This window comes from Rhinopithecus roxellana, chromosome 19 (assembly GCF_007565055.1).
Source record: "Rhinopithecus roxellana isolate Shanxi Qingling chromosome 19, ASM756505v1, whole genome shotgun sequence".
Lineage (NCBI taxonomy): Eukaryota > Metazoa > Chordata > Mammalia > Primates > Cercopithecidae > Rhinopithecus > Rhinopithecus roxellana.
Genome location: NC_044567.1, coordinates 23119303 through 23141832, shown reverse-complemented (window position 1 = coordinate 23141832; position 22530 = coordinate 23119303). Strand labels below are relative to the sequence as shown.

Here is a 22530-nt window from a genome sequence, read left to right as displayed (position 1 = left end):
ACTCTTTTAAAATTATTTTGTGTTTTTTGTGTGTTTATTTTGCTCTATCTTCGAGTTCACTAATCTTTTCTTCTGCAATTTATTTATTAATTTTATTATTATTATTATTATTTTGAGAAAAGGTCTTGCTCTATTGTCCAGGCTGGAGTGCAGTGACAGAATCACTGTTCACTGCAGTCTTGACCTCCTGGCCTCAAGCAATGTTCCCACCTTAGTCTCCTGAGTAGCTGGGATTAAGGGCATGCACCACCACACTTGGCTAATTTTTCAAATTTTTTCTGTAGAGACTCGGTCTCACTCTATTGCCAGGCTGGTATTGAACTCCTGGCCTCAAGTGATCCTTCCACTTTGGCATTCCAAAGTGCTGGGATTACTTTTTTGCAGTTTATAATCAATCTTCAATATTATGCAATGAAGCTTTCTCCTACTGTGGTTTTCACATCTACAAGATTTTTATATTTAGGTCTAAGTAATTTAGGGGTCTACTTAACTTTTTGAACATATGGAATACATAGTAACTGTTAGTGTCACTAGTCCTGACTCTGTGTGGCCACCATGCCCTTTAAGATACTCAGATGGTTGTTTTCTAGGCTGCAGTTTCCTCACAGGCACCAGTATTCTGTTGAATACTAGAAAAGGACCCTCTGCAGTCTTCAGCATTTTTTCTCTGTGAAAATCTTCCCTGATATCCTGTCTAACAAATTCTAGGTCAGGGTTTGAAAACAGTAAGTATTTTGGGCTTTGTGGGTCATATGGTCTCAAGTTACTATTACTTGACTCTGTGATTATAGCTTAAAAGTGGCCACAGACAAGATAAAAATGAAATGGGGTGGCTGTGTTCCAATAAAACTTTATTTACAATAAGAGCACACGGCAATTTGCCGACACCCGCTCTTCTTTGGTCTGACTGGACTCTCAGCTCTGTCTCCTCAACTCAGGGAGTCCCCTGGGTTTCACCTGCTTTCTCCCTCACTGTGACACAGCCTAGATACTCCAAAGACAATAAACTGAGGCAAGTGCAGGGCTTGTCTCATTTGTTTCCCATCTCTCAGGGATCACTGCCCTTCATTCCCTAATCTCAGATGACTTGAAAACAATTGTTTCATAGATGATTTCTATTGTTGTTCCATGTGGGAAAGTAAGTCTGACCCCTGTTAGTCCATCTTGTTGGGAAGCTACTACTCAACTGGAACCTCAAGAAATGGTCAATGATACTAAGAGAACACTAAATCTCCCCAAAATTTGAGGTCAAATTGAAACATATAAAATATTCTCTCCATCTTTCTCATATTCCTTTTAAAGTTAGAAGGAACCAAGTATACACCCAATAACACACAGGGAAGTACTGTGGACCCCAGTCACCTTTCTATTGTATATCAAAGCTATATTTCTGTTGAATGAATGTATATTTCTATTACAAATAAAACTCAGTAAGTTTATAGAGGAACTTTTCACACACTCACAGGCTGATTTAGAAAGAAGTCCAAACTCTGAAACCCACTCTGCCACAATGCTAATGTCAGCAACTTAAAAACACTGTTGCTGCCAAATTACCTGAAAGAAAGGAGGAAACATTATTTTTCCCTTAAACAAGGCTTTCCTAAGGCAACTCAGTAAGCTGTTTTTAATTTACAAATTGGAAACGCTACAGCAGACTGAAGAAAAAGTTATTGTCTATTTTGGGATCATATTCAAAGCTGGGTGGTATTTACTGATATGTTCTATGGTTTATCTTTGTTTTTGGCAAAGGAACACACTGAAATATAATGCCTGTGTTCGAAGGCAATATAGCATGTAATTTTTATTTTAAAGGAAGTAAATGCAGTGCTAACACAAAAATCACTAATGTCCTCTGCTGTCATCCTTTTATAAACTATTCCCAAAATTTATTCAATCAAGGCAAAACATCTTTTGGATTATAAATTGACTTTTACCTTTACTGAGTTAAACAGAAAGATTAGATTACCATCTATATATTTAGTTGGCATATATAAATTAATCTATGAAACTGCAGAAATATCAGCCTTTTAAAAAACTTATTAAAAATGCCAATTTCATATGGTTCCACCTAATAACAGAGAAGTCATCTGTGCCTTTACAGTGACCTCTGTATGGAGCACTCTAGTATGACCTAATTTACAATACATCAAAATTCCTCAATTTGGGGTATTAATTTGTGATACAGCAAAATTCTTCAATAAAAATAAAAATTCATTAATTTTGGTCATTCCATTCAATTTATAGAGGTAGGAAATGTTACTATAATTTAAGAATACAGAATTTGGAGTTTTTACCTACTTTATATTAAAGTTACATAAGAAGTGTTTAGTGTTTGGGGCTGGTTCCCCTTTCCTTCCACCACAAGCCACCCTTTTTGCCACATATACAGAACTTTGTTTATTAACCAGCAGTGGATTTATTATGATTACCGGGCTGGAAGGGGAGTGGAGATTCCTTGCTAAACATCCTGCTCTCCTACTCTCTTCTCACTGAGACAAAGTCTCTTTCCCATTTCCATTTACATCATTCTTTGTCTACTATTATTATAATTTCCAGAGTTTGTACAAGTCTGCTTCACTTGATTCACAGATCCAAATACAAAAAAAAAAAAAAAAAAAAAAAAGCTTGCAACATGTGTGAAGTTTGTATTAGCGTTTACTAACAAGTTATACAGTCAGCCTTCCGTATCCTTGGTTCCGCATCTATGGGTTCAACCAACAACAGGTCGAAACTATTCTGTGAAAAAAAAAAAGGATGGTTGTGTCTGTACTGAACATGTCTAGACTTTTTTCTTGTCATGATTCCCAAACAATACAGTGTAACAACTATTTATATAGCATTTATATTGTACTGGGTATTAGTAATCTAAAGATGACTTGAAGCATACAGGGGGATGTGCGTGGGTCACATGCAAATAATAATACCAGCATCAGGGACTTGAGCATCTGTGGATTTTGTTATCTGAGGGAGGTTTTGGAACCAATTTGCCATGACACCAAGGAATGACTATATTTGAAAATTCTTTGAGAATAACATTTATTAAAGTCTTCAAGTTGGGAAATAAGAGGTAATTTCCAATATAGTTAAGGAAAACAAAAAACTTTCTGGCACCAGGTATAATATACTTGTGTTTTAAAAGGTATAATATCCTTCCAAATGGCTTCAGTAAGGGAAATCTGGGAGAAAGCGAGAGTAATAAAGTCCGCTTTAATGGCTCTAACTTGCAGAAAGGGTGCAACAGATGGGTGGGCATTCTCTTGAAACTGGCGCCAGCATTGCTTTATATATATATATATATATATTTTTTTTTTTTTTTTTTTTTTTTTTTTTTTTTTGAGATGAAGTCTCACTCACTCTGTTGCCCAGGTAGGAGTGCAGTAGTGTCATCTTGGCTCACTGCAACCTCCATCTCCCGGGTTCAAGTGATTCTCCTGCCTCAGCCTTCCGAGTAGCTGGAATTACAGGTGCGTGCCACTACACCTGGCTAATTTTTGTATTTTTAGTAGAGATGGGGCTTCCTCATGTTGGCCAGGATGGTCTCAAATTCCTGGCCTCAAGCAATCCTCCCGCCTCGGCCTCCCAAAGTGCTGGGATTACAGGCGTGAGCCACTGAGCCTGGTCTTTTTTTTTTCTTAAGAGACAGAATCTTGCTCTGTCACTCAGGCTAGTGTGCTGTGGTGTAATCACAGCCCACTGTAACCTCAAATTCCTGGGCTCAAGCAATCCTCCTACCTCAGCCTGCTGAGTAACTGGGACTACAGGTGCGTATCACCATGCTCAGTTAATTTTTAAAATTTTTTTGTAGAGACAGAGTCTCTCTCTGTTTCCCAGCATGGTCTTGAACTTCTGGTCTCAAACAATCCTCCCACCTTGGCCTCCCAAAGTACTGGGATTACAAGCATGAGCCACCATGCCCAGGCCAGGTATTCCACTGTAAATGCTGACTACAAAAAAGGATTTTAAATTATACCAAAAGTCCCAGAAGTCTATCATTTGAAAATATATTCTTCTGAGATAAGAAACAAAAGGTTATAATAATGCTTAAATGTATAAACTATTTTACAGTTTTAAAAAGGACTTTATGCTGGGTACAGTGGCTCACACCTGTAATCCCAGCACTTTGGGAGGCCGAGGCGAGTGGATCACAAGGTCAGGAGATCAAGACCATCTTGGCCAACATGGTGAAACCCCATCTCTACTAAAATACAAAAAAATTAGTCGGGCATGGTGGCGCGTGCCTGTAATCCTAGCCACTTGGGAGGCTGAGGCAGGGGAATCGCTTGAACCTGGCAGGGCGGAGGCTGCATTGAGCTGAGATCATGCCACTGCACTCCAGCCTGGTGACAGAACAAGACTCCATCTCAAAAAAAAAAAAAAAAAAAAGGACTTCAGCATCACTTCATTGATCATCATAATGCCTCTATAAGAGCCAGTATAATAATTGATATCTACATTTATCAAGTTATTGCTGGACTTAGAACTAGAACCCAGGTCTTTTCATCTTTATCCCAATATTAGTCCATCTGGAACTCAAAAGGTCTAAAATGAAATGCATTAAACAATAAGTCCTCATTTAACATCATTAGTAAGTTCATGGAAACTGTGACTTTAAGCAAAATGATGTATTACAAAACCAATTTTACCACTGACTAATTAATATAAACAAGAGTTAAGTTCTTATATATATATTTGAGACAGTCTTGCTCTGTCACCCAGGCTGGAGTGCAGTGGCGCAATCTCGGCTCACTGCAAGCTCTGCCTCCCGGGTTCACGCCATGCTCCTGCCTCAGCCTCCCGAGTAGCTGGGACTACAGGCGCCCGCCACCATGCCCGGCTAATTTTTTGTATTTTTAGTAGAGACGGGGTTTCACCGTGTTAGCCAGGATGGTCTTGATCTCCTGACCTTGTGATCTGCTCGTCTCGGCCTCCCAAAGTGCCAGGATTACAAGCGTGAGCCACCGTGCTCCGGCCTCTTAAGGTATACTTTTTTTTTCTGGTCAAAAACATCAGTAAACTTCTGAATAAAGACCCCAAATGCTTTAATATTAAACATCAAAATAAATGTGAGCTACATATACATTTAAGAAAGATTAATGACAAGTAATAAAATTATTTACTCATTTTCTAGTGAATCACTGAGTAGTGGAGCTTGAAGTGCTGGTGAGTTAAATCAAGGAATAAATGTTTTGCAAAGCGAAAATTTGAATGGGCACCTTCTACTACCACGAAGTCAAAAAACAAAAAGTAACCAATATGCTGGGCTTGCTAAGCACTTTCACATAGCATCATTTATTGTTGTACATTTGTGTGATTTACCATATTATTTTAAGAAATTTTATTTTACAATAATTCGTATTCACTCATTCAGAGTTGTGGGTGGACAGAGTCTGTATCGTGGCAGCTCAGGGTGTAAGGCAGGACCCAACCCTAGACAGGACACCATTCGATTGTAGGGCACTCTCTCATACACAGGTCCGTATTTACTCAGTCTGGGACACAATTTAGCCATGCCAATTAACCTAACATGCATACCTTTAGTATCAGCGAGAACACCTGTGTACCCACTGAAAACCCATGCAGACATGGGGAGAACATGAAAACTCCACACAGGCAATGGCCCCTGGCAGGGAGCGATTATGTTTTCTCATCAGTCTTATAAAGAATTGATGTTAAACAAAATGACATTATTCAAGGACCTGCTGTATTCCATATTAGAAACCACAGAATTATTAGTAACTACTTAGTTTCAAACTGTCTCTCTCTTTTTTGAGACAGAGTTTCACTTTGTCGCCCAGGCTGGAGTGCAGTGACACTATCTCAGCTCACTCCAACCTTCACCTCCCAGGTTCAAGCAATTCTCCTGCCTCAGCCTCCTGAGTAGCTGGGACTACCGGTGCATGCCACCACGCCTGGGTGACTTTTTTGTGTGTTTTAGTAGAGAGACGGGGTTTCACCATGTTGCCCAGGCTGGTCTTGAACTCCTGAGCTCAGGTGATCTGCCTGCCTTGGCCTCCCAAAGTGCTAGGATTACAGGCGTGAGCCACCATGCCCAGCCTCTAATTCCTTTCTATGCCAACTCCTAAACATCTCACAGGTCTGTCCTGTCTTCTCTTTAATACAGCATTAATTTAATGTCTCATCTTGCTCTAGGATCACCTAGCCTCCACTCCCTTCCTCTGAATTTCCCGCTGCAATGCTGCCAGAATGATCTTTTTTTTTTTTTTTTTTTTTTTTGAGATGGAGTCTTGCTCAGTTGCCCAGGCTGGAGTGCAATGGCGTGATCTCGGCTCACTGCAACCTCTGCCTCCCAGGTTCAAGTCATTCTCCTGCCTCAGCCTCCCAGGTAGCTGGGATTACAGGCATGCACCACCACATCTGGCTAATTTTTTTGTATTTTTAGTAGAAAAGGGGTTTCACCATGATGGCCAGGCTGGTCTCGAACTCCTGACCTCAAGGGATCCGCCCGCTTCAGCCTCTCAGAGTGCTGAAATTACAGACGTGAGCCACTGTGCCCAGCCCAGAATAATCTTTCTAAAATACAATTTTGATGGTGTCATTCCTATGCTTGAAAACATGTGATGGTTTACTACTGCCAACAGTGGTGGTTTTTAAATTATGCAACTGAGGATTTTTGTTGTTCCAAGAATTAGACAAAGGTGTTTAGGGCAGCTAAAATCAAGCAGAGTGTAATGTCAATAAGGTCAATCACTGAAACAAAAAACAATTAAGAGATAGATATAGCTATATCTTTTCCCTATATGTTTTGTAAATATTTCAGACTTGTTATTGCATGTCTGTTAAACAGACTTAATAGGCATCAAAATAACAACACAAAACACAATAGTAACTCTGAAAGAGTCAACTATGCTTAATTCAACGATTAGTTAGTTTTGCTCCTTGAGAGGTAATGGAAAATGTACTCATGATTCTTACTTCATATCATATTCATGTCACGTATTTTTCCAGTTCATATAATAGTTAAACAGATGCTTAAAAAATCTAGAAACTAACAACTTCTGTATGCACTGCTTCTTGAATCAATCTGAAAACCACTTAAATATCACCCGTCTGTGATGCTGTAGGCAACACACGTCACTGCTCTCACAGTTCAATTTATAACCCTCCACTGATACACCTACCCCATTTTATTTTACTTTTTTATTAAATGTCTGTCTCCTGAATTAGGGAATGCATTGAGGAGAGAAGCAATATACTATTCACCTTTAAATTACAACTGCCTCACACATAGTAAGCACTCAATAAAAATACACTAGAAAAAGCAGAGAGTTCAACAATTATATGAGAGAGCAAGACTGCCAACTATTGATTACAGTTATGGAGTCTCATAACTTGAGAGCAAAGTCTATAAAATATTTCTGTTTCCAGTATAATATATAACACATTATAAAGATAAAATAAAATCATTCAACAACCATTTTAATTCATGCTTTCTAATATACCGGGCAGGATAATGTGTTAAATACAACAAAGTTTCATTAAAAACATGTCAATGTTGTTTTAAGAATTTTCTTTAAAACATGCACTACTCAGAGCCATCAAATTAAGAATTCCATCTATATCTACAAAACTGAATCATAATTGTAAAAAATTTTTAATTCTATAAACACAAACTGGATAATAAATACTAAATTGCCTTTAAATGCCTCCCATATTAAAAGGCTGTATCTAGGTCAATGAACTTGGTTCAGCCTCTACAAATGCTAATGTTTAAACATAAAAGTAAACAAACAAACAAATATAGTTGAAATCTTTACCTCATTATTGCAAGTAAAATTCTACCAAAAGAAAAGCCTGCTGGCATAGTTTTCACAGTTGCACTTTTAACTGTACTAGGTTTGGGTTTTTTTTTTTTTTTTTCATGTTAGAAACAGATTCCAAGCTTTATGAAACTGTTTATTACATCCTAGTATTTTCAGGTAGTTGTTTTTGTGTTTGTTTGAATTTTTGAGCCCTCCAGATATTCCCTATCAACTTAACTTTTATTACAGGAATATATTTCATAGGTACAGAATATAAGCAGTCAGAGACATAATGTATACTAAGGCTTGCGGTTTATATTCGTATTAAATATCTCATTTGCCTCAGACTGATTCTTTAAGGCCTATGGCCTATGGACCAATGGTAATGTTTGCTTTAAAAGCTAGCATTTTAAGATGAAATCTGAATAGACCATACGAAAGGAAAAAAAAAAAATCTGAACTACTTACGGCCAGCAAGCAGGAATTGATAATACTGTACTGCATCTGCAGCGAGGAGCAGAGGATGGTTTGCATTAAATGGTGGCTGCAATTCATTCCATTGAGGGGTTCTAAGGAAACAGCAGAAGAATATTAATATTTAAGCTTAATAGATGGGATGTAAATCACCATGACTGTCATCACTGATGAACACTGACTTAAACTCACACTATTTTTGTGATCATTAAAATGAACTTGTAATCATTAAAATGAATGTGCTGAAACCTGAAACACAAGGCCATCTGCTTAGAAAAACAAAAAGGTGGCAGTCTTTCATACAAATAACATGCAGTCAATATAAGCTTAACAGCAGAAGACCCCCCCCAACAGGATAGGCCAGACATTCAGAAGATTAAACAGGTGTAAAATTCAAATGTTACAACTAACTAGTTCTAATTTATGTAATTTCTGACCTCTCTATTCTTAAAATATCTGTATACTTTAAAATAAAATGAAGTAGGTAAAAATGGTTAATAAAACACAGCTGTGTAAATGGATGACTTATTATAGATCAAATTAGTATCTAAGTTCTGAAATAAGTTACTATTTCCACAATGATAGTGTAGTAATTTTAATTAGATCTGCCCACTCCTAAATAAGCTTGATAAATTAGATATTGATCAGATCAAGCCAGCATAGTTAAGCAGTAGTAAAGAACGCTGGAGCCTCCAAAAATCAATAGAAGAATATTTTAAAATGTCAAAAGGACAGGGATCATTTTCATATCCATTTTTGTCTGTTTCCTTCCATACATGTCAGGAGCAATTTTTTCTCTCCTGGACAATGAACTATATTAAAGAGGTTTTATTCCAGGTTTTTTTCCTTTTGGTTATAGCTTATAAAGATTCTAATCATTATGCACGTTTGAGATGGACTCTGATTCTTAATAAACATTCCTACAAGGTTTAACCACTGTATCTTGGAGAATTACTTTCAGAGAAACCTTTGAATCTATCTATGTTAGTTTCTACTCCCCTTAATGGCTATCTCAATGTTACTCTCTATTTTCAGTGAACATGAGATTGCAAATAGAGGAGGCATAAGTCCAAGAAAATTTAACACAGAAGTGCAAGGAGAAATAAGTTCAAACAGAGGTATTCTCCAAGTTACATATGGAAGACAATTAAAAAAATATATCCACACAAAAATCTGTACATGAATGTTCACAGCAACATTATTTAATAACAGCTTAAAAAGTAGAAATATCCATCAACTAATAAATGGATAAACAAAATGCAGTATAACCATATAATGGAGTATTACGTAGCCATAAAAAGGAGTGAAGTTCTGACATATGCTACTACATGGATAGATCCTGAAAATACACTAAGTGAAAGAAGTCAGACACAAAAGGTCACATATTGTATGATCCCACTTACGTGAAACGATCAGAGTAGCAAAATCCAAAGAGAAAGAAAGTAAACTGGCTGCTGCCTAGGTCTGAAGGGTTGGAGAAAAATAAGAAGTGACTGCTAATGAGTATGAGGTTTCTTTTTAAGGTGATGAGAACTGATTGCAGTGATAACTGCACAACTTTGTAAAAAGTCACTTTTAATGGGTTAATTTTATTGTATGTAAATTATGTCAAATGAAAAAGTAATGAAGGGCCAGGCACTCATGCCTATAATCCCAGCACTTTGGGAGGCCAAGGTGGGTGGATCACCTGAGATCAAGAGTATGAGACCAACCTTGCCAACATGGTGAAACCCCATCTCAACCAAAAATTAGCTGGATGGGATGGCGGTCGCCTGTGGTCCCAGTTACTCAGGAGGCTGAGGCAGGAGAATTGCTTGAACATGGGAACATGGGAGGTGCAGGCTGCAGTGAGCTGAGATCGTGCCACTGCCCTCCAGCCTGGGCAACAGAGCGAGACTCTGCCTCCAAAAAAAAAAAAAAAAAAAGGTAATGAAGTATTGTTTGTTTTGCTAGATAAAAGTGAGATTTAAAAAATTACATAGTGTATAATTCCATTTATATAAAATTCTAGAAATCGGGCCAGCATGGTTGCTCACACCTGTAATCCCAGCACTTTGGGAGGCTGAGGTGGGCGGATCACAAGGTCAGGAGATCGAGACCATCCTGGTCAACATGATGAAACCCCATCTCTACTAAAAATACAAAAAAATTAGCTGGGCGTGTAAGCATGCCCCTGTAGTCCCAGCTACTCGAGAGGCTGAGGCAGGAGAACCGCTTGAGCTGAGATTGAGCCACTGCACTCCAGCCTGGGTGACACAGCGAGACTGTCTCCAAAAAAAAAAAAAAAAATCCTAGAAACTGTAAACTAATCTGTAGAGACAAAGAGGGGTGAAAGAAGGAGAGATTCCAAAGGGTCATAAAGAAACATTTGGGAGTGATGAATATGTTTACCATGTTAATTGTGGTGATGATTTTGTAGCTGTATGCATGTAAAACTTACCAAATTATACACTTTTAATCTTCTATACCTAATGAAGCTGTTAAAAAGGAAAAAAGAAAGGAGGTACTACCTAACCAGAGTCCAGCTGGCTCGAGGTGATGTCATCATTTCCAGTGGCGTGTCGTCACTAATCTTGGGGGCAGTGCTGAGGGGCCGCGGCTCCATCATGTGCTCCACTAAGGTGCCATAGCAACTGATAATGTACAAGGACTCAACTACAACTTGTTTGGACTGATCTACAAACAGAGAAACAGAACCTGATGTGTTATGATGGCATAAAAGAAGCACAGAATAATTTTCACAGTTAATGATCTTATCAGTCTGCTCCTGAGGCTGCTCAGAGAAAGTGAAAAGACAGGAATTTTTCCTTTTTCTTTTTTTCTTTTTTTTTGAGATGGAGTTTTGCTCTTGTTGCTCAGGCTGCCGCCTCCCTGGTTCAAGCAGTTCTCCCGCCTCAGCCTCCCGAGTGGCTGGGATTACAGGCTCCTGTCACCACACCCGGCTAATTTTTGTATTCTTTTTTTTTTTTTTGAGATGGAGTCTCGCTCTGTCACCCAGGCTGGAGTGCAGTGGCCGGATCTCAGCTCACTGCAAGCTCCGCCTGCTGGGTTTATGCCATTCTCCTACCTCAGCCTCCCGTGTAGCTGGGACTACAGGCACCCGCCACCTCACCCAGCTAGTTATTTGTCTTTTTTTTAGTAGAGACGGGGTAATTTTTGTATTCTTAGTAGACGCAGGGTTTCGCCGTGTTGGTCAGGCTGGTCTCGAACTCCTGACCTCAGGTGATCTGTGCACCTCAGCCTCTCAAAGTGCTGGGATTACAGGCGTGAGCCACCATGCTCAGACGACAGGAATTTTTTCATATGGTGCTTGTTCCTTGCCTAAAGGTTGCCTTGTATAAGTACATGCTAGTGAATATGAAAATGTCTATGATATCAGAGTATTTTCAATCTTAAGCAACTTATTTTAAGAATGATATGACTATGCCCCAAAACCTAATATAGTAAAATACTTTATAGACTTTTGTACTTGTCTACAATGTAATTTGTCCCACATTATGAAAAATGAACGATATCAGGGAACGGACTAACTGAAAAGGAATAACGTATGGACTAGGATTTAGTTACCCTGGATGTACCAAATGACTCGCATGAAAGGTTACTTGTATGCTTAAATCAGCTTAATGTCTCATTTATTTTTTTTTCTCAGAAAACTTAAATTTAGAACTTAAATTTGTGGATCAAAACAAACAAAAAACATTTGATGTGTCAATGTAGGTTCATCAATTCAAACACACGTATCACTCTGGCGGGGGATACTGATAATAAGAGGCTTTGCATGTGTGGAGACAGAAGGTATATACGGAAAAATCTCTGGACCTTCTGCTCATTTGGCTGTGAACCTAAAGCTCCTTTAGAAAATAAAGTCTGTTCAACACACATACACATGCATGCATGTGCATCCCCTTCCCCAAATCCTCTTCTTTCTCCCCATGGGATCACTGGCCCCATGGTAAACGGAGATTAGCCATACTTTGAGCACTTAGGTGCTTAGTATGGATCTAATCAACTGACTTTATAAGGAATACACATGTACTCACTAGCAAAACAGGTTTAGTCCTCTCTCGGGTTTTACAGTAAACTTAGGAGTATATACAATCACTCATGAATGCTGGGTGGGTCATCTTATCTCTGTGTCAGGCGAATCAATTACAGCTGATTTGAGAAAATGGCTAATGATCAGCCAGCGGGACATAAAGGAGTAGCAAGTTAAAAAGGTAATTAGAACAGAAGGGAGAAGCATTTGAAATTGAGCTTCTCAGAAGGTTTTTAATAGCAACAAAAAGTCCTTTCGATAGCATCATTACACCTAAGGAGGTAACAAAAAAATAAAGATGGGATAAGGAAATGGAAGGCTTGCATACTTAACAGTATCCTCTTCCACTTAGGTAAGGAACCTGCTGCGCCTGAGATCCCATTACCAAGGAAAGGGTCACTGAAAGGCGATAACAGAGAAAGGGCTCATGTCTGACTGCCAGTGTTAGCATAAAGGAGGGCCATTTTGCCAAGAACAATACAGCCTGTGGAACTCACCTGAGAAGTGCCCCAGTAACAACCCAGTTTGTGACCTACTTTAATAATACTAAAATATTAAGGGGAAAATCATAACATTCAAAATTATATATACTGTGTTTATGAATGTAGGCATTCTCTTCGAAACAGAAGCAATAAGGATTCCTATGCTATAAAGCATTAATCCTATAAACATTTTAGGTATAGACCCTGGTGATCAAAGCAGGGATTAAAAAGATAATAACTACAGTAGTCCCTCCTTAGGTGCGAGTTCAGTTACCCATAGTCAACTGCGGTCCAAAAATGTTAAATGGAAAATTCCAGAAATAAACAATTCATAAGCTTCAAATGGCAGACTGAGTAGCGTGGTGAAATCTCTCGTTGTCCCGTCTGTCCTGCCTGGGACATGAATCATCCTTTGTCCAGCATATCCACTCTGTATATGCTACCAGCCCATTAGTCCCATAGTACCTGTCTCAGTTATTAGACTGAAAAGCATTGTACCATATAGGGCTCCGTACCATCCAAGGTTTCAGCCATCCACAGAGGGTCTTGGATGTATCCTCCACAGATAAGGAGGGACTACTGTATATTAATTCAAAGGAGCAATGGTAACCACAAAAGCTGAGCCTTATTTCTCAGTAGCAGGCTGTTACCTTTTTTGGCTTTTTTGTTTGTCTGTTTGTTTGTATTTGAGATGGAGTCTTGTTCTGTTGCCAGGCTGGAGTACAGTGGTGCAATCTTGGCCCACTGCAACCTCCACCTCCTGAGTTCAAGTGATTCTCCTGCCTCAGCCTCCCGAGTAGCTCGGATTACAAGCGTGCACCACCACGCCCAGCTAATTTTTGTATTTTTAGTAGATACAGGGTTTCACCATGTTGGCCATGTTGGTCTCGATCTCCTGACCTTGTGATCCGCCCACCTCAGCCTCCCAAAGTGCTGGGAGTACAGGCATGAGCCACTGCACCTGGCCTTAGTTGTGTTTTTAAAACATGGTAGAGTTGTTGCTTTTTTTAATGTGAAGATTTTTAACATGAGAAAATCTGGTTTGAAACTCTGATTCCACTGCCTAACTAACCAGTGTTTTTAGCTAAGATATTTAAACTTGCTGTTCTCAAGTTCTTCATCTCTAAAATAGGGACAATGAGGCTTTTCCCCTCCATCCTTCATAGACAAGGAGTGAAACTAGCTTGTAAAAATGTAAAAGGTATAAAATGGGTATAGAATTGATAGCACTGAGATCACCTGTAGACTGTCACCAACAAAACAAAACAAAATGACTCAGTGGGCAATTCATTTAACGTTCATACTGAGAGGATAGTTTTTCTTCTTGACTAGGCTTGAGCAGTTGAGCAGTGACATGCTAATTACATTTTAAAAAATTGGTTTCCGGTGGGGGCGGAGCAAAATGGCCGAATAGGAACAGCTCCAGTCTCCAACTCCCAGTGCAAGCGACACAGAAGACCAGTGATTTCTGCATTTTGAACTGAGACTCCACCTCTGGGGACAGGGCACAACAGGGGAAGCAGCAGAGGCCTGTGCAGACGCGAACGACTCTGTCTGACAGCTTTGAAGAGAGCAGTGGATCTCCCAACATGGAGGCTGAGATCTAAGAACGGACGGACTGCCTGCTCAAGTGGGTCCTTCACCCCTGAGGAGCCGAACTGGGAGACATCCCCCACTAGGGGCAGTCTGACACCGCACACCTCACAGGGTGGAGTACACCACTCAGAGGAAGCTTCCAAAGTAAGAATCAGACAGGTACACTCGCTGTTCAGCAATATTCTATCTTCTGCAACCTCTGCTGCTGATACCCAGGCAAACAGGGTCTGGAGTGAACCTCAAGCAATCTCCAACAGACCTATAGCTGAGGGTCCTGACTGTCAGAAGGAAAACTATCAAACAGGAAGGACACCTATACCAAAACCCCATCAGTACGTCACCATCATCAAAGACCAGAGACAGATAAAACCACAAAGATGGGGAAAAAGCAGGGCAGAAAAGCTGGAAATTCAAAAAATAAGAGCGCATCTCCCCCTGCAAAGGAGCGCAGCCCATCGCCAGCAACGGATCGAAGCTGGTCAGAGAATGACTTTGACGAGATGAGAGAAGAAGGCTTCAGTCCATCAAACTTCTCAGAGCTAAAGGAGGAGTTACGTACCCAGCGCAAAGAAATGAAAAATCTTGAAAAAAGAGTGGAAGAATTGACAGCTAGACTAATTAATGCAGAGAAGGTCATAAACGAAATGACAGAGATGAAAACCATGACACGAGAAATACGTGACAAATGCACAAGCTTCAGTAACGGACTCGATCAACTGTAAGAAAGAGTATCAGCGATTGAGGAACAAATTAATGAAATGAAGCGAGAAGAGAAACCAAAAGAAAAAAGAAGAAAAAGAAATGAACAAAGCCTGCAAGAAGTATGGGATTATGTAAAAAGACCAAATCTACGTCTGATTGGGGTGCCTGAAAGTGAGGGGGAAAATGGAACCAAGTTGGAAAACACTCTTCAGGATATCATCCAGGAGAACTTCCCCAACCTAGTAGGGCAGGCCAACATTCAAATTCAGGAAATACAGAGAACGCCACAAAGATACTCCTCCAGAAGAGCAACTCCAAGACACATAATTGCCAGATTCACCAAAGTTGAAATGAAGGAAAAAATCTTAAGGGCAGCCAGAGAGAAAGGTCGGGTTACCCACAAAGGGAAGCCCATCAGACTAACAGCAGATCTCTCGGCAGAAACTCTACAAGCCAGAAGAGAGTGGGGGCCAATATTCAACGTTCTTAAAGAAACGAATTTTCAACCCAGAATTTCATATCCAGCCAAACTAAGTTTCATAAGTGAAGGAGAAATAAAATCCTTTACAGATGAGCAAATGCTTAGAGATTTTGTCACCACCAGGCCTGCCTTACAAGAGACCCTGAAGGAAGCCCTAAACATGGAAAGGAACAACCGCTACCAGCCATTGCAAAAACATGCCAAAATGTAAAGACCATCGAGGCTAGGAAGAAACTGCATCAACTAACGAGCAAAATAACCAGTTAATATCATAATGGCAGGATCAAGTTCACACATAACAATATTAACCTTAAATGTTAATGGACTAAATGCTCCAATTAAAAGACACAGACTGGCAAACTGGATAAAGAGTCAAGACCCATCAGTCTGCTGTATTCAGGAGACCCATCTCACATGCAGAGACATACATAGGCTCAAAATAAAGGGATGGAGGAAGATCTACCAAGCAAATGGAGAACAAAAAAAAAAGCAGGGGTTGCAATCCTAGTCTCTGATAAAACAGACTTTAAACCATCAAAGATCAAAAGAGACAAAGAAGGCCATTACATAATGGTAAAGGGATCAATTCAACAGGAAGCGCTAACTATCCTAAATATATATGCACCCAATACAGGAGCACCCAGATTCATAAAGCAAGTCCTTAGAGACTTACAAAGGGACTTAGACTCCCATACAATAATAATGGGAGACTTCAACACTCCACTGTCAACATTAGACAGATCAACGAGACAGAAAGTTAACAAGGATATCCAGGAATTGAACTCATCTCTGCACCAAGCAGACCTAATAGACATCTATAGAACTCTCCACCCCAAATCAACAGAATATACATTCTTCTCAGCACCACATCGCACTTATTCCAAAATTGACCACATAATTGGAAGTAAAGCACTCCTCAGCAAATGTAAAAGAACAGAAATTATAACAAACTGTCTCTCAGACCACAGTGCAATCAAACTAGAACTCAGGACTAAGAAACTCAATCAAAACCGCTCAACTACATGGAAACTGAACAACCTGCTCCTGAATGACTACTGGGTACATAGCGAAATGAAAGCGGAAATAAAGATGTTCTTTGAAACCAATGAGAACAAAGATACAACATACCAGAATCTCTGGGACACATTTAAAGCAGTGTGTAGAGGGAAATTTATAGCACTAAATGCCCACAAGAGAAAGCTGGAAAGATCTAAAATTGACACTCTAACATCACAATTAAAAGAACTAGAGAGGCAAGAGCAAACACATTCAAAAGCTAGCAGAAGGCAAGAAATAACTAAGATCAGAGCAGAACTGAAGGAGATAGAGACACAAAAAACCCTCCAAAAAATCAATGAATCCAGGAGTTGGTTTTTTGAAAAGATCAACAAAATTGACAGACCGCTAGCAAGGCTAATAAAGAAGAAAAGAGAGAGGAATCAAATAGATGTAATAAAAAATGATAAAGGGGATATCACCACTGACCCCACAGAAATACAAACAACCATCAGAGAATACTATAAACGCCTCTACGCAAATCAACTAGAAAATCTAGAAGAAATGGATAATTTCCTGGACACTTACCCTCTCCCAAGGCTAAACCAGGAAGAAGTTGAATCCCTGAATAGACCAATAGCAGGCTCTGAAATTGAGGCAACAATTAATAGCCTACCCACCAAAAAAAGTCCAGGACCAGATGGATTCACAGCTGAATTCTACCAGAGGTACAAGGAGGAGCTGGTACCATTCCTTCTGAAACTATTCCAATCAATAGAAAAAGAGGGAATCCTCCCTAACTCATTTTATGAGGCCAACATCATCCTGATACCAAAGCCTGGCAGAGGCACAACAAAAAAAGAGAATTTTCGACCAATATCCCTGATGAACATCGATGCAAAAATTCTCAATAAAATACTGGCAAACCGGATTCAGCAGCACATCAAAAAGCTTATCCACCATGATCAAGTGGGCTTCATCCCTGGGATGCAAGGCTGGTTCAACATTCACAAATCAATAAACGTAATCCAGCATATAAACAGAACCAAAGACAAGAACCACATGATTATCTCAATAGATGCAGAAAAGGCTTTTGACAAAATTCAACAGCCCTTCATGCTAAAAACGCTCAATAAATTCGGTATTGATGGAACGTACCTCAAAATAATAAGAGCTATTTATGACAAACCCACAGCTAATATCATTCTGAATGGGCAAAAACTGGAAAAATTCCCTTTGAAAACTGGCACAAGACAGGGATGCCCTCTCTCACCACTCCTATTCAACATAGTGTTGGAAGTTCTGGCTAGGGCAATCAGGCAAGAGAAAGAAATCAAGGGTATTCAGTTAGGAAAAGATGAAGTCAAATTGTCCCTGTTTGCAGATGACATGATTGTATATTTAGAAAACCCCATCGTCTCAGCCCAAAATCTCCTTAAGCTGATAAGCAACTTCAGCAAAGTCTCAGGATACAAAATTAATGTGCAAAAATCACAAGCATTCTTATACACCAGTAACAGACAAGCAGAGAGCCAAATCAGGAATGAACTTCCATTCACAATTGCTTCAAAGAGAATCAAATACCTAGGAATCCAGCTTACAAGGGATGTAAAGGACCTCTTCAAGGAGAACTACAAACCACTGCTCAGTGAAATCAAAGAGGACACAAACAAATGGAAGAACATACCATACTCATGGATAGGAAGAATCAATATCGTGAAAATGGCCATACTGCCCAAGGTTATTTATAGATTCAATGCCATCCCCATCAAGCTACCAATGAGTTTCTTCACAGAATTGGAAAAAAACTGCTTTAAAGTTCATATGGAACCAAAAAAGAGCCCGCATTGCCAAGACTATCCTAAGTCAAAAGGACAAAGCTGGAGGCATCACGCTACCTGACTTCAAACTATACTACAAGGCTACAGTAACCAAAACAGCATGGTACTGGTACCAAAACAGAGATATAGACCAATGGAACAGAAGAGAGTCCTCGGAAATAATACCACACATCTACAGCCATCTGATCTTTGACAAACCTGAGAGAAACAAGAAATGGGGAAAGGATTCCCTATTTAATAAATGGTGCTGGGAAAATTGGCTAGCCATAAGTAGGAAGCTGAAACTGGATCCTTTCCTTACTCCTTATATGAAGATTAATTCAAGATGGATTAGAGACTTAAATGTTAGACCTAATACCATAAAAACCCTAGAAGAAAATCTAGGTAGTACTATTCAGGACATAGGCATGGGCAAGGACTTCATGTCTAAAACACCAAAAGCAACGGCAGCAAAAGCAAAAATTGACAAATGGGATCTAATTAAACTAAAGAGCTTCTGCACAGCAAAAGAAACTACCATCAGAGTGAACAGGCAACCTACAGAATGGGAGAACATTTTTGCAACCTACTCATCTGACAAAGGGCTAATATCCAGAATCTACAAAGAACTCAAACAAATATACAAGAAAAAAACAAACAACCCCATCAAAAAGTGGGGAAAGGATATGAACAGACATTTCTCAAAAGAAGACATTCATACAGCCAACAGACACATGAAAAAATGCTCATCATCACTTGCCATCAGAGAAATGCAAATCAAAACCACAATGAGATACCATCTCACACCAGTTAGAATGGCAATCATTAAAAAATCAGGAAACAACAGGTGTTGGAGAGGATGTGGAGAAATAGGAACACTTTTACACTGTTGGTGGGTTTGTAAACTAGTTCAACCATTATGGAAAACAGTATGGCAATTCCTCAAGGATCTAGAACTAGATGTACCATAGGACCCAGCCATCCCACTACTGGGTATATACCCAAAGGATTATAAATTATTCTACTACAAAGACACATGCACACGTATGTTTATTGCGGCACTATTCACAATAGCAAAGACTTGGAATCAACCCAAATATCCATCTGTGACAGACTGGATTAAGAAAATGTGGCACATATACACCATGGAATACTATGCAGCCATAAAAAAGGATGAGTTTGCGTCCTTTGTAGGGACATGGATGCAGCTGGAAACCATCATTCTTAGCAAACTATCACAAGAAGAGAAAACCAAACACCGCATGCTCTCACTCATAGGTGGGAACTGAACAATGAGGAAACTTGGACTCGGGAAGGGGAACATCACACACTGGGGCCTATCATGGGGAGGGGGGAGGGGGGAGGAATTGCAGTGGGGAGTTATACATGATATAAATGATGACTTGATGGGTGCTGACGAGTTGATGGGTGCAGCACACCAACATGGCACAAGTATACATATGTAACAAACCTGCACGTTATGCACGTGTACCCTAGAACTTAAAGTATAATAAAAATAAAAAATAAAAAAAATAAAAAAATAGTTCTATGTATTAGAATTTCAGATTTTCAGATTTATAATAAAAAAAAAAATTGGTTTCCAGACTACTGGGTACAAGATTATTCTAAGGGAACTGCTAACAATTTTCCTTAAGAAGCAAAAATTACAAACACAACATTCATTTTTCAGTCAAAATACATACCTTTTTCTCTTTTCAGACCTGCATTATTTGCAAACCATGACCTGGATGTTCCAAAGATAGCAGCCACACAAAATTCTCCGCCCATCGATTTGCTGGGTGAAATTTGTGGAGGAGGTTTAACTTTGCTTAAAAAATAAAATAACAGTAAAAATCAATTATCATGATGAAATGACACTCCTTTAGGTAATGACAGTTTTTCCTTTAAATTCCACCCCTATTCAAATCCTCCAATATGAACATGCATTTTGCCTTAAGTAATAAATGGTGATGTGAGACTATGTTCTGGAGTAAAAGTAGAATTATTTCAAAGTTCCAGAGTTTTGTAAAGAGAGCAACATTTATAAAACCAATAAAAATCAACTCCTTTTTAAGTATGTGCTGGCAAAATCCAAGTCACTTCTTTTCAGATGAATAACACTTTCCTAGAAATTCAAAGTGAAGCAATAGTACCAGCATGAACATCTCACAATAATAAAATGGTTTATTACTTCATTTTTATATATATTAGGTTGATGCAAAAGTAATTGCAGTTTTTGCCACTGCCTTTAGTGGCAAAATGTGAAATTACTTTTGCACCAATCTATAAGATGCGGGATTAACAGTACAAATGAATGGAGATAGCATGGATGAAAATGAGGTGATACAGAATGAAGCCTTGAAAATGCTCTCTCAGCCACAATGCTATGGAGAGTTAGACAGTGTAAGGGAAGAATATCGAATCACCTAATGCAATTAGATTCACTGATCTTTCTGTTGTCTCTTTTTCTTCTTGGATTTGTGAAAATGATGTGTCTATTTTTGTTCAGTGAAAAAGACCAAGGTGGAGTTATATATCAATAGCCTCTCAAACCTCAATCTTTTCTGTTGCTCATGTGTCTGAGGACACCTTTAGTAACTGCCATTACTTCCTGTCACTGCCATTAAAAAGAAGTTGCTCTCCCCTGCTTCCCACAAATAAGTTTTCATACTCAGCTTCTACTATTGACCTCACATCTTTTCAGTCCCATATTTCTGTTCTCTTTTGGTTTATTAAGGGCTTCCCAAAGCAATTTTGCCAACCACCTTTGATAAATTATTTTCTCTAATTCATAAACCAGTAGCCTCATTGTGCACTGGTCAAGATGACAGCCCAGGTAGGAAACAATAAAAACTAGAGCTCTGATGTTCCCCTCTGCTAGTCAGCCTCCAACATCAACATTGGTTCTACCTTATTTTGCTCAATTTTTGATTTCCCTTCATCCTTTAGTAAAAGTATGGTGGGATGGAAAGAGATAGTTTTGGAGTCAGGAAGAAACATGTAGCTGAATCCCAGCGCTGTCACCTCTGAGCTGTGTGACTTTTGGTTAAGTCATTTAACCTCTCAGAGCTCAGACTACTAATATGTAAAACAGAAATAGTAATACCTACTTCACAGGATTATTTTAACGACTATATTGTCTCAAAGCACTGTCCCCAGCTCATAGTACCACCTGAGGACTTCTTAGGAGTGCAAGCAAATACTCATAGACCCCATCCCAGACCTACTAAATCAGAAACTCTGGGAATGGAGCCCAACAATCTGTGTTTTGAAACAAATCCTCCAGATGATTCTGATGCATGCTCAACTCTGAGAACCACTATATTAGACAAAGCAGGTAAAGTTCCCAGGGCAGTACTTTCCTATATCACAGTACTCAGCAAATACTAACTCTTCTATATGGCCCTCGGTCCTAACCTAATCTTCAAAAAAATCAGACTTTGCTTTGGTAATCTCAGTTTCCCAGTTCCTATGACATTTTAAATAGTCGCTCAAACATCTTATTTCCTGAGACTTGTTTTAACATCTTCCTCTAAGGAAGGCTAAGTCTGGATCAGAGGCAACTATGATTGGTCCCTTTGGTCTCCCAACTTTGAACAAAATCCATAGAAATGCATATTACTATATACGAAAGAAACCTCTTCTACCATTAATATTTCTTAAAACACTTCTCATTATTCCTGCAACAAAAAAACATCCATGCCTAGAATGTCAACCAGTCACAGTGAGACTTCCAGTGACAGGGAATAAAGACATCGTTCTTAAATAAAAAGTTTCTGTGGGGAAATGAATCTGGCTCTATAAACTGTTTCAAGTCTTCATACTTGCATCTGTCACAACTGCAATAAGCTGCCTCCAGAAAGGAAGACTCTCCTCTGCCCTATACCTGAACAAATATGCACCTTCCCGTGGTATCTGGGTCACTGACATCAGAATTGTTCTTTCTGGTTATGATGCTCTCTGCTGCATTACCTGAGAATATAAGGTTTCTTTCTAAGTTTTTATTTCCATCACTAAACTACTATCATTGAACTGACAAATTCCTCTAACTGGTATCTTAGCGGTACCACTGGTTATTTTTTAACCCTTAGGAGTTTTAGGAGAATGGGGCTAGGGGAATGGGAGAGAGAAAAGTATTGTAGAATTTTTTTGAAAGCAGTTTGCAATTGTGCGACTATGTGCT

At 39.2% G+C, this 22530-nt stretch overlaps 1 protein-coding gene across 9 annotated transcripts in view; it reads right to left on the bottom strand.

The window, feature by feature from the left end:
• BCAS3 (BCAS3 microtubule associated cell migration factor) overlaps positions 1–22530 on the bottom strand; it is a 733207-nt gene that overhangs the window by 352412 nt on the left and 358265 nt on the right. For all 9 annotated transcript variants that reach the window (XM_030922807.1, XM_030922806.1, XM_030922804.1 and 6 more), the window contains 3 exons: positions 20051–20175; positions 10745–10910; positions 8229–8329 (listed from right to left, as the gene is read on the bottom strand). In XM_030922807.1, the coding sequence (XP_030778667.1) occupies positions 8229–8329; positions 10745–10910; positions 20051–20175 (392 nt within the window). The remainder of the gene's footprint in view (positions 1–8228; positions 8330–10744; positions 10911–20050; positions 20176–22530) is intronic.